Below are 16,705 nucleotides of genomic sequence, written 5' to 3'. Positions count from 1 at the left end.
CCTCTGCGGTGGAAATTTAAGAGAGACATTAAATCAATACGATTTAAATGGAGCTGGATTTGGGGGTTTGGTAGCATTCTTTCGTAGGTGTCAAGTGTTGTACTGTGGATGTACTAAACAACACCCAAACATCCCCAAATCCCCAAGGCGACTTTAGAGAGGCCAAGGAAACTGCAAAGGGATCTGGCTAGAAAAAAAAATGGGAGAGTTGGCTAGAGGGGTCTGAAGGGATGGGGGCAGATATACAGGGTATGTAACAGAGTGAGAGAGAGAATCAATTGGGTGCCCTCTCTTCCATGCAAAGTGAAGCCATGACATCATCGCATGGCAAAGAGCGAGAACTTGGGTGACAAGGAGCACAGCGAGAGGCAGTCCACAGTCACCCATTCTACTCTCGGGGCCCATCCGTTGAAGAGGATAAGAGCCCAACAATAAGCTGCCGATGAATGGGATCCCAAATCCCACAGGAGAAAAAACAAATCACCAGTGGGAAACGATCAGGGAGAGATGGAGAAAAAGACAGAGAGGAGAGACCCTGGAAGAGAAAAAAAAAAGACGGGCACACAAAGCAACAAAGAATCTCGGGACATGTAGAGCAAGGCAAGTAGAAGTTAAAACAAGGCGGCCTTTGTCCCTGCCGGCTGGTGGGCGACTAAGTGCAAAGGATTTTGGAAGTGGTAGAATTTATATACGGGCTCTCCGATATGTTGATGGAGCTGTGTAATCCCTCAAAAAGGAACGTAAAGCTTGGAGGGGAAGCCTTGTTTATCAGGACTGCGTGACAAGTGTGTGTAGGAGGCAAAAGCTTGTCTTTACGTCAGCTTTGGATTGAGCTGCGTTCAAAAACAAAACCCGGCATCCTAATATGTCAGGCAGTCGTAGAAACTCAAGAGATGCTTGAGGACATCACCCCTTTGGAGAAGTCTAAATAGATTGTTTAATTTCAGCCTTCATGACAGTGACTTATAAAGCTCTATGTGTGGATGGATGATGCAAGTTTTTTTGTGTAATCACATAGAAAAAGCATCCATTCCTGATTGCACAGAAGCAGAACAGAAAGAACTCATTTGAATCACAATGAGAAAAACAGTCTTTCATGTCGAAAGCTTTGATACCAAAAAAAAGGAAAGAAAAACACGAGGTTTTCTTAAACTGAAACTACTGGGCTTATATTTCAGACATCAACCGGGGACAGCTTGACACAAGACTTTGAAACATGAAGACAAAGAAAAGCAAGGATTAAAGAAGAAACCTCAGTCATAAATTACTTAGGATTGAATAACAGAAGTTGAGTGGTAGAATAATGCGAATGTGAACGAATCAAAAGAGACCAATCAGTTCTCATCGACAAAATAGAGAAACCATTCAAAAGTAATGAAGGTACTTTGAATGAATGATCACAATTAACCACAAAGCTGCTATTAGACTCGTGCTAATTTCAAGAAGAAATATCATACAGCTGTGGACAACTTTCAGCTTCAGATCTATTTATGAACGAGAGAATTCACATCGAGAAACAGAGAAAAGACATCTAATAAATAGTTGCCATTTCCTTTATTCCCATGGGAGCCTAATTTATGTGAGACTGGGTTTTTTTTCAGTCTGTCTATTTTACTGTTTAGTACTTTTTTTGCACACACCAACACTTTTACTAAGGTAATGAATGCAAACGTGTAGGGTCGTGTTGTTAATTTGTATCCTGTACAAGCAATTGGACTTGAAAAAAAAATGCAATGCAAAATATTACAACCCTGGTACGTAAAGGTAAGCATAAATGAGAACTATTATTATGTTAATGGCAATATGCTCTATAAAATGGGTAAATTTTGGTCACATTTCTTGGGATCCAAGACCAACTACAAATCAACATGTCAACTAAGAAAACATAAAAAATGTGTTATGAGCAGTATCACATCAGTAGTCAGGAATGCCTTGTTTCATAGGCCAAATGTAAGTGAAATGGTTGAAAAGTTGTTGCGATATTTTAATGAAATGCTGCAGTATTTGAGAAAAGTTCATTTTTGAACATTTGATCACAAACCAAAAAAAATCTAATTGCAATTGAAGACAAACTGACTGCATGTAAAGTATTATATACAGTACATACATGTGAGGTATGGACTCAAGTTTAAGTACTTGTCATCACATTCGTTTTTTTTTTTTTGGTAGTAAAAGTGCATCGTAGTAGTTATGAATTGTTTCCTGGTGTATTTAGGCTGAACAACACACATCTGGCTGGTAATTACAGGATTTTGTGTGTATTTAAAATGCGATTAAGATTCCACGATTGGAGACATTCGCTTATTTGATTAGAGGGTCAAATTAATCGCATCATCTACATTAGCTAATCGCTTTGTATAGCTCATCTGCTGTATCAAGAATGTCTCCTCACCCTCAAAAAAGTTCTGAATTGCACTATTGACATGATAGTAAAGAGGGTAAAACACACAATGGCGTGCATAGTCAAATAGAGCCAGAATCAAAAATTATAGTAGTGTTAACCAATGTTTAAAATAAATAAATAAATAAATAAATAAATACATGTGCAAATATTTTTAGTGGCCTACATGGATGAAAAGTTTTGAAAACATATGACCCTATTAAAAGTACACAACATTCCAGAGCAGAATCACTGATGGTGTAGTGGTACTCTGGTCTAACTTCAATATATATATTTAATATCCTCAGTCAAAAGCACCTCTGGCAAAGAAAATAAATCCTCTAGTTTCACTAATCAAAATGGAATTGGGTGGATACACTTCAGGGATATTACAGCGATATTTTAAGGCAGATGGATTTGACAAATTCCAAGCTTCATACTGACAAACTCCGTTAAGGTAATTGACCCAAAAAAAAGACCCAGTCTGAATCAGCCTGAAAATCCCACCTAATTTGGCTAGTGTCATCAAAGTTGAGGTTTCAGCATGAAAACTGATATGTGGGAAAACCAGTTCTCACTACTAAAAGCTTTTTTTTGCTTAACCCTGTGCCAAAAAAATGCCATTTAGGGAATCGCAGTACTGCACAAAGCATACACCTACACTGGAAAAAAAAAAAGTTTTGTTTACATGTTTTTTTATCCTCTAGCTTAATCCTTGTATCGCCTTGCTTTTGAATGTTTTTCCTCAGCCAAAGAATACAGGCGGTCGGTATTCAAGCTCATTGGCGTGAAATAAAAGTGAAAATGACACCTAAAATGTAAAAACCTGCACAACAACCAACACAGGCAGGAAGTGGGCACGTAATGTTAATGTTTGATTACTCTAATTCATTGCCAATCACTGCATGCGGCATATTGAGATTGTGGGGTTTCTGTTTCAATGCACATTGAAAGACGGATTTGTTTTGACAAATGGGGGAGGGGGGTCCCCCTATAGCCATTGTTACTAAGAGTTCATATTGAAATTCACTGCCTACTTCATTTACTACATCTCGTCCCCAGGGAAATGTAAACAAATCCTTTACTAAACCTCCATTTTTTCCATTCACATTCCATACTGTGGGATCTTTTCATGCATATCCATATGTTTTTCTAAGTCTTCCAAAACGCCAGACGACTTGAGGCTATATTTATAAAAAGCTCCTTCACTTGAAAATTACAATTCATGCTCGAGTGCAACAAGTACCATGCGATAAAACGGACGCTTTACTCCACAGAACTTCAGGCTAACTTTATACTGAGTGCACAATGACCCTACTCTGACATTTGCAAGATGCAAGTTACAAATCTAGGGGTGCACAATGTATATCGACTAGTGATCACATTCCATTCCTCACTGTAAATATGTATGTATATATGTGCATGCTTTCAGCATCCTTCTCAGTACATACTGTAGTAGTGATAAAAGCAGTGGCTATCTTAAGCACCTTCAAACATTTCTGTAAGGTCGTATAAAGGAAATTGGTTTTCTGTGTTCTGAGAGGCTGTTCTTTTTAAAAATAAAAAAATATCCAAAATAAATCATCTTCCCTGTACTCAGTTCGACATGTGTAGCTAGACTGAATGCCTTGTACAGTTGGTGAAGGGCATCACCCGGGTATTTCTCTTCCTCCCTTCACCTCCTCAGGGAAGTTACTAATGAAGCAAGAACCTGTTCAGATGGCAGAGCTTCCAAACTTTTTCTGCACCAAGCAATCAATACCACACAGGCCGACATTATTTTACTCCCTCTTGTCCTATTTATCTGGCGTGTGCAGTTCTGCCATGTTCTCCAACTCCTGCCAGGGTTAAAACTCCTATTAAAGTACAATTTTATAGCCACTTCTTGTTTTGCACACTTAACTCCCGCAGATAGCAGGATGCTCAATTAGTGAATATGACACCGAAAAAATGGATGCTTAATAACCCTAACCAATAAAAAGGTGTTATATTTTCTTGGGCCAGCACGCTTTACCAACTATGAGACAACAGCACCCTCTGTAGAAGCATGAAGGCCAGGTCTCTCCTTTTTCTCATATTTGAGCCTACACTTAAAAATGAGCATTTTTTCAGCCCCCAGCAATCTCTGACTACAAGAGGTGTTGTGTAAGTGGATTTAAATAAATTAATGCTTCTACTAGACTCGGGTAAATATTGCAAGAAAAAAAAGGCATGCTAAATGTAAATTCCTGCTTCTCGCTTACACAAAGACATGGAAAAACCTATACGCTGTTCCCCCTCGTATTATGTGCCTATAGGCCCATATTTGAAGACACCCTATTTAATTCTACTCTTAATCTGTCGTAGCATTCTCTAAGGGAAGAGTAGAGGGGGTGGGGGTATACTCTTGACGGGAACAAGATAGTGAACTACAGACAGTGAACTAAATTGCTCTAGAAAAGAAACCACGTGCCTAAAGGGACTGCTTTAAAGAGGGGGGAAAGGGGGAAGTGAAAACTGTTAAAACTAAATTTGTAAAACTAAGGCTGAGTATATTTTCACTTATTTATTACTAATTACAATAAGACAAAAATATATATTACCAAATGCATCTTAATTATTGTAAGAAATCACTCATCCCACATTTGGTGATATGGCATGAGATATGAAATACCATATCTTTTTAGGTCATAAAAGACAATTGGATAACCAGAACGGACAGGCGGTTTCAGTATAGTTGGTTTTACACAATCAACCAGTTGATCAGTATTAAACTGTTTTAGATATTCACTCATTTAAGATAAAAGACTGATTATTTGGTGTAAAAAGATAGACAAGTTCACTAGTTCTATTCAATTAAAGCCATAACAATTTCGATTGGAGAGCTAAGAGAAGAAAAAGCATGACCAAAAATACACAAGTAGTAAAACAAATAACTCTCACAATAATGACTGAAAATAGAAACAAATAAACAATATTTTATAATTATAGCATCCTGGCAAAAATTGTTCATCTTTAGTCAAGCAAGCATTTATACTGCCACAGCGAAAATTGAACTAAAGTGCGTTTTTGATTTGAAATGGATGGTAAGGAAAGGCAGGTAATTGAGCAATTTGTATAGTTTGGCAATGGGTTCTCTCTTTTTTTGCCTTGAGTAAATGTCTGTGCACATGCCTGCAATACACTTCGTAATGTTAATAAATGGAACAAATCAATTCAATTTCACCAAAGCTTTAAAAACTCAGTTCACTGCAACCTATGAACTTTAACATTAAGTTTCTCTGGAACCAGATTCCTGTTTACCTCTGGGTCAAAACAAATTCTGATAGGATAAACACCTAATGAGCTAAATAAATAGTACGAGCAGATTGCAAAATAAAAAGTGATGGATTGTGCAATATGATTGTGTTCTACCAGGCTTAAAAGTCCTACCTGGGAGTCTTCATTGTTGAGGCCCAGCTGGAGCACAGCACTGGGCGACTTGAGACGGGCTTGGCTGGACTGGGCCATTTGCAGGTTCAACTGCCAGCTGATAAAATCCAGCTGGTGATCAAAACAAAGGATCTATTTGTTGATGGATGAGGAAAAACATCTAAATTGTATTGAGAAAACACAATGCTATGTCATTAAGGTTGGGATTTGGAAATTTTTCAGTGGGCAACATCTCTGACTAAATTAATCATGAAATATACTTATCCCTTACCTCCATAAATATTTCACACCATGACTGATATCAGGATTTGTAATTGAGTAATTTATCAATCAATCTTTTACAAGAGTGCTAATTACCATTGTAAATCCCAACCCTTGTCAAACCTTCAGCAGCTGCCAGGGCACATATTGACGGACAATAATTCACACTTACATTCACACATTTGTCCAATTCAATTGTCTTTAACTTTAATTGTCTAAAACTCATTATTCACAATCTCACTCTTCTCCTTACTATTTAAACTTAATGAAGCGTCAAAGTATAACCACAGTACTTAGTAAAGTGCAGATAAGTGGTATAAGATGCAACAATTGATGTGCCATATCCAAAAATATTCAACTGTGGATTCATGCTTTAATATTATAACCTCAATGAAGAATATAACAATAATAATACAAAACTATACAAGTATACAAAATGCTATGAATAATTTAAAAGGTGAAAATAAATTTCCCAGGTTAAAACCAAAGTTATCAGGATTACCTTTTTAGGGGCAAAGATATTGTGCTTCAATTTGTTCACCAGCTCAGGGCCACAGGTTGACCACGTCTGAGAGAACACTTGGGCTTTATCAGGGTTCACACTGATCCCTTCAAGCTGTTGCTGCAGTGATGATGGCTTCACATTCTGGTACATTGCCTAAAATGTAAAAAAAAAAAAGAATAAAATAAAGGAAATTGGTAAATTATTCACTGGAAGTACAATACAGACCTCTGGTGGAGACATACAAACATTACATGGGTTACTAAATCGTGTCAATTCGAACCAACGACCCCAGAACTGTGAGGCCGCCCGCTAACCATCATCTAAATTCAGTAGATAATTTTAGTTTTTCTTAATACCAGGATAATTATCTCTCTTCCCTTAACAGTAAAAAGTCCATACATAAGTTATGTGTCTAATGCAGAAAAGAAGAGTATACATACAAGAATGTTCTAACGCATTGTATGATCACTAAAATGGAAAAAAAGGTCATCTTAAGCCTTCTCACTTGTTCAAGAATGAAAGCTGATGTTTCCAGGACTAGATCAAGTGCCTGTTTGTCCAGGGAAAGTGCTGTTTGGAGTTTCTCCTCCTCCTCATCACTGAATGTCCGTTCTCCCTGTGTACATAAATCACAATTTACTGCTTCATGTATTGTAGTCCTACATCTCATGATTTTTTTCATCTCTAAGAATTAATGAATATAGGTTTGATCGTGGCATACCTTCAGATGAAGCTTTTGGATGATCCGGGATATCAACTTGGAGAACTTGTTTAAGTCGATGCCATTGATAAGAGTCACTGCTTCCTTGATGCTGTTAAGAAAAAGGACAAATAAGCATGGGTGTTATTGAGAATGGAAGGCAAAATGTATATATAATGAATAAAATCGTCAAGACGCGTCAATAGCAAAACATTACAGCGATCTTGCAAAGAATGTACTGCTTGTGTCATTTACAAATAATTAAATGAACTAAATGTGATGGCTCTGAGTGACAGCGTTGTGCTACAGGTAGGTTGATCTAAGCTATGGATGACGCTGAAAATTCAAATATAGGGGAACAAACACGAACCTTTGAGTTTCTTTGATAAAGGAAGACATTGTGATTCCAATAAATGCCGAAAAATAAGCATTAGATCCTCTGCAACAGCATGCTCGCTTCCCTTTTCCTGGTGTCACAAGATGCTTCGAGTGGAAGTCAAAGCTGCACAAGAACCAGGAAGTATACGCAGATAAACAGATATCATGGAATTAATGTTTTATTTTATTTTAAGAAAAGAACTATTTCAAATTCATTTAAACCAATAATAGCATTAACATGTACCGTTTTTTTTCGTAAAAGCACCGTTTTCGCGAATATTTACGCAGCACAATCCTCTGAAACTACGGTAGTCGACAAAGTACAAAGTTTAAAAACACAAATAAATGTATGTAATTCATTGTTAAAGAGATAAACACGTGCACACACACACGCGCGCACACACGCACACACACAGGCGCGCACACACACACGCGCGCACACACGCACACACACACGCGCAGACACGCACACACACACCGGGACACACGCACACACACTCCGGCACACACACGCGCACACACATAGACACACATACATGTACATCCACATACACACAAACACATACAATGGATTGGTTCATTCATTGGTGTTAATAATTATAAATATTATTTCCAGGAGTTAAAAATCATGATAAAAGTGGATGACCTAAAAATGTACTATGCCCTGGATTTGATGTCAATAAAGATCATAATAACATTAATTAAAACATCTAGCATTCACCAGTAGTGAGATCTGTACTCCCTTAAACATGATTGTGAGGGGGAAAAAACAAGAAAATGTCTGTTTCAACCATTTATTATATAGTAAAAGGTGGGTGAAATGCATGCAGATAATAAAATTGACAGAAAACTATCCATTTGAACGGATACGAAATAAAAATCAAGATAGATGATGGTAATTCTGTAAAACAGCTTTTCAGCAATGTGAAAATATTCCTCCGTGTTTTATTTGGTTTCAGACACGCTGCAAAATATGACATTTTCAATACTTTGGTGACTCCGACTGGGCCCCTTGATTTGTCTGGAATGAATAATATAACACACTTTCATAATCGTAATCATGATTATTTTTCAGAACAAAAGTAAACGCTTGCCTTCAGTTGGATTCAGATGGATGTGATCAATAGCAGCTAAACAGCATAAGGGGAAAAGGAATGTACCGTGAACAAATAAATACTTCATTTTGATTAAGCAAACAAAAGACAACACAAAATGTTTCCAAAAAAAATAAAAATAAAGCCCACAGTACTTCCTTGATTGGAAAGAAAGCAAAATGTAATCAAAAGGTTTTGGTAAACAGATTGCATCACGTTGAAACATTGGCAGACATCTCCAGGCAACGAGTCATCTGCGTGCCGCTATTTGAAGGACGGCAAATTTGGCACTTTGATGCTGATGTCGCCAATGTTGATGTTTCTGGGCATTTCCGGGAGGTTCATGTTCTTTACCGCTGATACGGCACGAGCGGGGGCTCCTGCAATACCAGCCTGCACAAACACACACACACACACACACCAATGGACAACATTACAATTACAAGGCACACAAACCCACGGTCACATTTAACGGTAGACACGAGGGACAACATAATCACGACGTAGTACTCGACGAGACGGTTGACACGATGCCGACGCATTTACAGCTACTATGACACACGTGTGTGTTATGTACATTGGGATGCCGTCATAGCGCAAACGCACATGCAGTATGTGGTGCTACATTGGTATACATCACAACCAGAGCCAATTCTGAATCCGATGTGAGGTCATTCAATAGTTTGGGACAGACTGGAATGGGCTGTTGGGCAAGCAATGCTCAGGGAGAACCCACCTGACTCATTTGAATTAAAACAGACAAGACAAAACAAATGCAAGCAGAGAAGTCGGAGATGAATTTGATAATGAAGACTGGAAAGGTACCGTATGTTTTTGAATGAAAAATAAGGGAGGAAAACAATACAGAATTACAGTGGAGGGTTTAGCGCACCTCTTGTAACAAACAGAACAAAAAGATTTGACAGGTAGCTACTGATGACATGGGTAGGTAGTTTGGAAGCTGGTACTCGACTAGACTGGAAGATCTGCTATGTGTACTAAAGAGGAGGCAAGTAAGTCACTCTAACACAATGAGTCTCAAATGGAACAATTTGCAATTATGTTTCCCAACCGGAGAAAAATGCCACAAACACCATCAAACAAATATCTCATCTTGTCTCATTTTCTGAACCGCTTTATCCTCACTAGGGTCGTGGGGGGTGCTGGAGTCTATCAGCTGACTTAGGGCCAGAGGCTGAGGACACCCTGAATTGGTGGGCAGCCAATCGCAGGGCACAAGGAGACAAACGACCATTCACGCTCACACCCATACCTAGGGGCAATTTAGAGTGTCTAATCAGCCTACCATGTATGTTTTTGGAATGTAGAAGGAAACTGGACTACCTGGAGAAAACCCATGAAAGGCCTGGGTACAAGATGCAAACTCCACAAAGGTGGAACGACCTGGATTTGAACCCAGGTCCCACACTGTGAGGTCGACGCACTAACCACTCATCTTCCAGGCCGCCCACCAAACAAATATGTAAAACATAAACGTGCCTTGAGATATTAAACTAGAACTATCATAGCAACACTCAGAATGACCACACAACACCCTCTTATTTAAAAAGTTGTCTTTAAGCGAATACTATATTAGAACGCAGTTATGTAGGTATACTTCTGTTTTTGAGTATGAATAACAACAAATGGAGGAAGCATATAATACTACTATACATAAGAATATAGAGAATTTAAATTCTGCGACAAAGCAGAACCGATGAGTATTTCTCAGGGAATAGTGACAAAAGTGGTTGGGAATCACTGATTCAATCTAAAAGCATCTCTATAAATCCATGATCATTCACAATTGAGAATCATTGTGGATAGAGAGCACCCATGTGAATCTTTTACACAAGACAGACCCAAAAGTGACTGGTCACTGGTGAACAAAGCTGTACATTCACTGTTTCGGATTCTGACATGTTAGGAATCTAACATTCCGAAGCTGGGCTGACTTGAGCGTGGATTATAGGTCATGCGTCTGCTCGGCCTATAAGCTCAATCGGTGTTGTTTGCATTCATGGAGGGAATTTGACAACATTGCAAAATTATATTAATATTATTAGGGAAGAAAATCTACCCAATAGTGTATTGGTGAGTGTGAATGGTTATAGTACGTTTATTGGTGCCCTGCAATTGGCTGGCAACCAATTTATAGTTGTGCAGCTTAACATCAAGCAAAAAAGGACTAATGCAATTTAAAAATATATCTAATTTTTTTTACACCACTAGGAATTTTAGAAGATGTTATGCATTTTCTTTTTTTCCCACGTATATCTGACCTAGAGGCTGCTGTAGGGGAGTGAATGGTACTTTATTTCAGCTACCTACTATTGTTTGTACAATGTAAAGTCTTGTTTGAACTCCAAACTTTGCACACAGGCTCCAATTTGCTGTCAGACTGAGTCAAGGGAAGACCTAACTCTGTAAAACTTTCAAACTGACTTTTACACACTAGGTTAGATTTTTCACCCAAATATAGCAGGTATTGCAAATACTACATACTGATTATTAAGAAGTACAAATTGCTTAAAACCAACAGCGTAAATTGCATTTGGTTTAGTATTGCAAATTCAGCAGTTCATCATGTTTCAAGATGACCGGTTAAAAAATAATGAAGGCATAGGACTTCAAAGATGGTGTTCACAAGAAGAACAACAACTACATAACTGGTGACTTGACAGGCCTTCCTTCAGCTGTCTTTCAGTAATTTCACATACTATAATATATTTACTCTGATTACTCTTCATGTAATGTCAACAAAACTGAAACCCCACCTCATTTTATTTAACTATATCAGAGTCCTTGTTTAATTAGAAAATGTTGACCAAAATATTTAAATTGCTAATAAACAAACATGTATAGATGTTACAAATTTTAAATTGATACTTAAAAAGGGGGTTGCAGCTTCAGAATATTTGTACACGTTATTCCATCGATTACAATACTGATTTTTGTACTACTAAAACACAAAATCTACATGTGAAATCCACAAATTCATATTTCTCTCAACCTGGGATCACCACACACGACCTTTATTACGTGTTTTTTTTTTTTTTTTAACCTGTGGCCTAGTTTGGTGAGTGATGTGCGAGCCAGCAAATAAAAGTGCAGTGCTGCCTATTGTCAGCAATTTAATGAAAGGTTTGTGCCTTAGACAAAGACATTTTTGGGTCTGCCGTGAAAGATTCCTGGTGCATATGAGTGAGGTTATTTTGGACTATTTTCATGGGGTGGGTTTATATGGTTAGACTTGAGGAGAAGGAGGAGGAGAAGGAGGAGGAAGAGGAGGAGGAGGAGAACGAGGCAAGGAGGGGAGTAAATTTCAGTTAGGGTTACAGTACTTGGTGGTAGATTTTAGCAGTACCTGCGTCTACCTGTCCTGCCTGGTAGACTGAAAGATAAACGTCTGTAAAGAGAGAAAGAAGAATGGAAAGAACTAGACAGGGTCAGGAGGGAAAAGAGGAATGAGGAATGTTAAAGCAGGTTACAGATATTACAATTTTTCTGAACAGGGGGGGAAAAAAGTGAAAGGACCTATCATAGACCACCAAATTTGACGCAAAACATCCCGAATGAGGCTTATGTAGAAGTGTGTGCTGTGTGGAAGTTATTAGCTTTTGTCAGTCTCATTAAATAGATCATTCCTTCTGATAGCTACCTAAAAAACGACAGTGTCATTTAAAAAATTAGCGTCTGAGTGAGAGAGACAATGTGGTCTAGGGTAGGTCCCAAAAGGGGGAAACCAGAGTGGCTCTGTTGAGCCTTTGCTTACATAAGAGTAAGAAATTGGGAAAAAATATATATAATAAAAGTGAGAGGAAGAAAAAAAACTATTTGCTGTTGGCTTATAAAAAACTCAAACTGCAACTCAGGTTAAGACAATGTCAAAATATTGTCACTGACAAGTTGGAGCACACAGCAGATGTCAGCCAATTACTGAAATGGAGTGCTCAGCAATGCCTCACTTTAGGGTTTTGCGTCCCGTCAGCATTTCTCATTCCAAGAAGAGGGGTCAAAAAAAAAAAAAAAAAAGAAGGGAAAATGACTTCATGAAATTGTCTCTGGCTGTTCATCTGCCGGAAAGTCTCACTCTCACTTGATGTTAACGAAGGAGTTTTATAGCCACGCTGAAAAGAAAATTTAGGAAGCTTGTAAAAATTTGGGTTGCCTTAACTCTCTTTTTCTTGGACTTTTAATGTTCCTTATTTCAATTATATAAGAAAACTCAACATTAAACATAACAGAATCTGTCAAATGTGTTTAAAAATACATTCTTATACTGAAATATGATTATATCATAAAAAAAATATACAAAAAGACCCTAATACAAGCTTAAGATTGCTTAAGTATTTTTCTTTCCTTTTCAGCGAGGCCCTAATAGTCCTTTGCGCTCTCTTAGCAGAAGCTGCAGGAAAAGCAAAGCAGCAAAAGTGTCCACGAAGTCATTAGAAGAAAAAAAAACGTCTAAAAACAAACAAAAATATGATTTCATTTCATTTAGCTGCAAAATAAACGCCAGGTCTCATTGTCATCTGCTATATCACCTTTAGCATGGATGATATTTGGCAAAAGGACCTACAGTATATCATTGTGTCCTCTATAATAAAAAAAAAACAAAGAATGATCATCTGGGAAAATGGGACTGTTTTGTCTGTATGTATGAATGGCAGAGTGTTGATCTGTGTTCAAAGAAGTGTAGCAGCGAGAGAAAAGAAAGAAAGAAAGAAAGAAAGAAAGAAAGAAAGAAAGAAAGAAAGAAAGAAAGAGAAAGAGCGCAGACATCCAGGACCATGTTGGGAGCATCACAAGGTCACTGTAGAGTTGCATGCAGGATGCAGCATACATGCATGCCTGCATACGCTTTTACCATACCCGCAAGAAGCATGAGACGTATATGGACTGGTGCACACTTACCTCAGACTTCTCCATCTTGTTCTGCGCGTCCACCTGCGTGATGATCTCATTCATATTGGTCTCCAGGACCATCCCACCCATGACCATCTCCGCCAGAATATTGTGAACCTGAATGGGAGACAGTCCATCCAAGTATTTAACCAAAGTAGGATTGGCGCTCATTTGTGACAAAGAGGTGTTGCGTAGAATAGGATGCGTTTCTTACCTTGTCAACATGGAAAATGAGGTCGAGTTCACAGACATTCTCGAAACATTTGTCCAGCGTTTCCACAAATACCTTAAAAAAAATGCCACGGATTGAGAGGAAACAAAACAAATCATTAAAATCTATCTCAAATGACCTTTTTTCCCGTGAATGCAATTCATGTGTTAGAAACAAATGATTTGTAATATGATTTTTTTTTAAAGAAAAATTGCATGCTATGAAACACTTTTTAAAACCATCCATTAATGCATTCATGCCCACATCATGATTTAGCTTTTTTATAAAGGTTTTAATTATATTCAAATAGAAAAAAAGGTCTCAAAACTTGACTTTCAATTGCAGTATTGAAATTCGCCTGCACATAAATTTTGTGATGAGCAAAAAAACAAAAACATTTTATACCTGTATTAAGTCTAAAATTCCGAGTTCACTCTCTGAGGAGTCCACGCAAAACACAAAGTACAACGTGGCATAGTGTCTGTAGATCAGCTTGTAGTCGGATCCCCCAATCAACCTGAAACATGGTACAGATAAAAGATCATCATTGAACCTGAAAAACAAATTCTCCCCTGTGTTTACTCTTGTGGAACCTGCAGGTCACTTACATTCCACCTTCAAGGAAATTGCAGACATTCTCATCTCTTTTGGACACCAAGTGGAATGTTTCTCTGATGATCTGTTGCTCTGTGTCTTCAGTCTATATGGGCAAATCAAAAGTTATTATCACATTACCTGCCCTGTCCCCATGAAAGTGCATTTTATTACTACCGGCACAGAATCTCATTTGTCTTATTTATGTCATTTATAACAAACGGAGCGGCAAAGCTGGAGTCCTCGGCTGTTGTTTGCTTTTGTAATATTAAATCAAACACTACTGCCTTGGGGCTACACAGGCCAAGACGTTGAGCTTGATATAGACGCTGCGCCGAGGCTGAATCCTCGGTCAGCTGAGGATTCTTATCTTGGTGCAGGCAAATGCACAGACAAATCGAGACTACTCGAACATACACAAACATATACATACTATATATTCTATATATGCCATATAAACTAACTAACTAAAACTCCAGAGACTGCTAACCACTTTAATCACCTACTTATTAATGTGACCACTTATTCATGTTGACTACTACTTATTATTTTGAGTCCTAATTTATTGATTTTTAATTTGGTGGCCCAACGACTGAGTGGTTAGCACGTTGGCCTCAGAGTTGGGGTCCTGGGTTCGAATCCAGGTCTGTCCACCTGTGTGGGTTTTCTCCGGGTACACAATTTTCCTCCCACATTTCAAAGACATGCATGGTAGGCTGATTGGACACTCTAAATTGCACTTAGGTATGAGGGTGAGTGTGATAGGTTGTCTGTCTATTCGTGCCCTGTGATTGGCTGGTCATCGATTCAGGGTGTTCAGCACCCCCTGCGACCCTTGTGAGGATTAAGTAGTTCAGAAAAGTAATGGATGCATGATTTTTATTCATTATGTATTGTTATTATTATTATTATTTATTGATTCTGTTTGTTTTTATTTATGTACTTTGTTATTATTATTCATTAATTATTTGTTTGTGCAATTAGTGATGTAGCTTCAAATCTAATTACACTTAAAAGCATATGAATAAAAGCATTCAATTCAATTCAATTAGAGTGAGAAACTTAACCTTGATTTTTTTCCAATTGCAAACTTGAAAAAAATGCATTATGGCCATAGTATACTGTTTTGTTTTTTACGTACATGATGTTTCTAAGCAACACTCTGCTTCCAATTCCACTGCATTATTGATCAGAACTGAGGTTAAAAGAAAAACATACAGATCATGTGACAGACTTACTCATCCTACACCTAAATGAAAGCCTTCTCGCAAATACACACCTCATTTCATAGTATATATAAATATATAATGCCCTATGCAGTTGGGTCCAGTAACCTTCGTATCCTTGATGTGATGACATCATGCATTTTTACTCATTTGTGCATATTTCTTTTCACTTTTTCTGTCCATTTCCTGCCACGCCAATGTCAATTCGAGTCCCCCAAAATGAGGACGAGTTAAAAAAAAAAATCTGAAGGCACGAGTGTCTCACAAGGGCGTCATTCGGGTCATGTGACACAAACAGTCAACACACACATCGATTCTGCTTGCAAACAATAATCAATAAATCAGTCATTATAACGCTCCAAATGGCACATAGGTTGCAATCAGATCAAACTATTTTTTTATTTACTATTTTCCCTGAGTGGGTTCCGCAATTGGTATAGCATCATTTATATAAATATGAAAAGTCATTCATGTAAACGTCCCCCAAAATGCATACTTACGTAATGCTCGTAGAACTTGGACAGCCTCGGCTTGCCGTGGTTGTTGAATATTAAAATGGCTTTTATCATGATTGTTGCTGAGTGGGGGAGGAGGCGTTGGGTGGGGCGGGAGGAGAAAAAGGATCAAGCCGTGTTTAACTCCCGTAAAGCCAAACACGAGAAAGGGATTGACGGGCAAATCCCGTCTCGATTTAAGGTTAATGCGGAGATCGCTGCTTGCCGACACGCCGCTCGCTACAGCTCCATCGTCTTTTTCCGGATTTGCTCGTCCACGTCAATGAAAGTGCTCTCCCAAGCCCCTCCTCCACCGATTCACTACGGCGACGGGAATGAGCCAAATGTACGTTACGTCTAATATTCCTTTTTCTACAAATAACATTTCGTCTCTCAAAATATAAATGCACAAAGTAACTTGTTCTAAAAAATGTGATAATAATAATTTAGATTTTAAAATAACATACCCGTTAATATTGAATTGCGCCTGCACGACAGGTGTTCACATTGGGCGTCCAGTAAAATATATGAACCCAGAATTTT

At 38.1% G+C, this 16,705-nt stretch overlaps 2 protein-coding genes across 4 annotated transcripts in view; both read right to left on the bottom strand.

Annotated features, from left to right (window-relative positions):
- commd10 (COMM domain containing 10) overlaps window positions 1–7,910 on the bottom strand; it is a 29,402-nt gene extending 21,492 nt beyond the window's left edge. The window contains exons 1-6 of the mRNA XM_077715290.1: window positions 7,880–7,910; window positions 7,628–7,759; window positions 7,279–7,369; window positions 7,063–7,173; window positions 6,555–6,710; window positions 5,792–5,902 (exon numbers count right to left, since the gene is read on the bottom strand). Coding sequence (XP_077571416.1) covers window positions 5,792–5,902; window positions 6,555–6,710; window positions 7,063–7,173; window positions 7,279–7,369; window positions 7,628–7,656 — 498 coding nt within the window. The 5' untranslated portion in view covers window positions 7,657–7,759; window positions 7,880–7,910. The remainder of the gene's footprint in view (window positions 1–5,791; window positions 5,903–6,554; window positions 6,711–7,062; window positions 7,174–7,278; window positions 7,370–7,627; window positions 7,760–7,879) is intronic.
- Window positions 7,911–8,415: 505 nt separating this feature from the next.
- ap3s1 (adaptor related protein complex 3 subunit sigma 1) lies at window positions 8,416–16,492 on the bottom strand. Of its 3 annotated transcripts, none has more exons than XM_077714779.1 (7): window positions 16,169–16,492; window positions 14,457–14,548; window positions 14,254–14,365; window positions 13,852–13,923; window positions 13,647–13,754; window positions 12,097–12,168; window positions 8,976–9,122 (listed from the first exon to the last, which is right to left on the bottom strand). In XM_077714779.1, the coding sequence occupies exons 1-6, from the start codon at window positions 16,235–16,237 to the stop codon at window positions 12,103–12,105; spliced, it is 519 nt and encodes a 172-aa protein (XP_077570905.1). In that variant the 5' UTR covers window positions 16,238–16,492; the 3' UTR covers window positions 8,976–9,122; window positions 12,097–12,102. The 3 variants fall into 3 exon arrangements, with proteins under 3 accessions (XP_077570904.1, XP_077570905.1, XP_077570906.1); XM_077714780.1 differs by having other exon boundaries at window positions 12,097–12,138; window positions 16,169–16,491; XM_077714778.1 differs by lacking the exon at window positions 12,097–12,168 and having other exon boundaries at window positions 8,416–9,122; window positions 16,169–16,489.
- Window positions 16,493–16,705: the final 213 nt, after the last annotated feature.

This window comes from Stigmatopora nigra, chromosome 4, assembly GCF_051989575.1.
Source record: "Stigmatopora nigra isolate UIUO_SnigA chromosome 4, RoL_Snig_1.1, whole genome shotgun sequence".
NCBI lineage: Eukaryota > Metazoa > Chordata > Actinopteri > Syngnathiformes > Syngnathidae > Stigmatopora > Stigmatopora nigra.
The sequence above is the reverse complement of the archived record's forward strand: the minus strand, read 5'-3'. Positions and strand labels throughout refer to the sequence as shown.

Bases quoted from the DNA above. Each gene is read 5' to 3' on its own strand.
- ap3s1 (XM_077714778.1), bottom strand. From the start codon at position 16,237: ATGATAAAAGCCATTTTAATATTCAACAACCACGGCAAGCCGAGGCTG. The intron at 13,755-13,851 runs GTAAGAAACGCA...TCTCCCATTCAG, and splicing joins TCATTTTCCATGTTGACAAG to GTTCACAATATTCTGGCGGA. The intron at 9,123-13,646 runs GTAAGTGTGCAC...GTGTTTGTGCAG, and splicing joins ACAAGATGGAGAAGTCTGAG to GCTGGTATTGCAGGAGCCCC.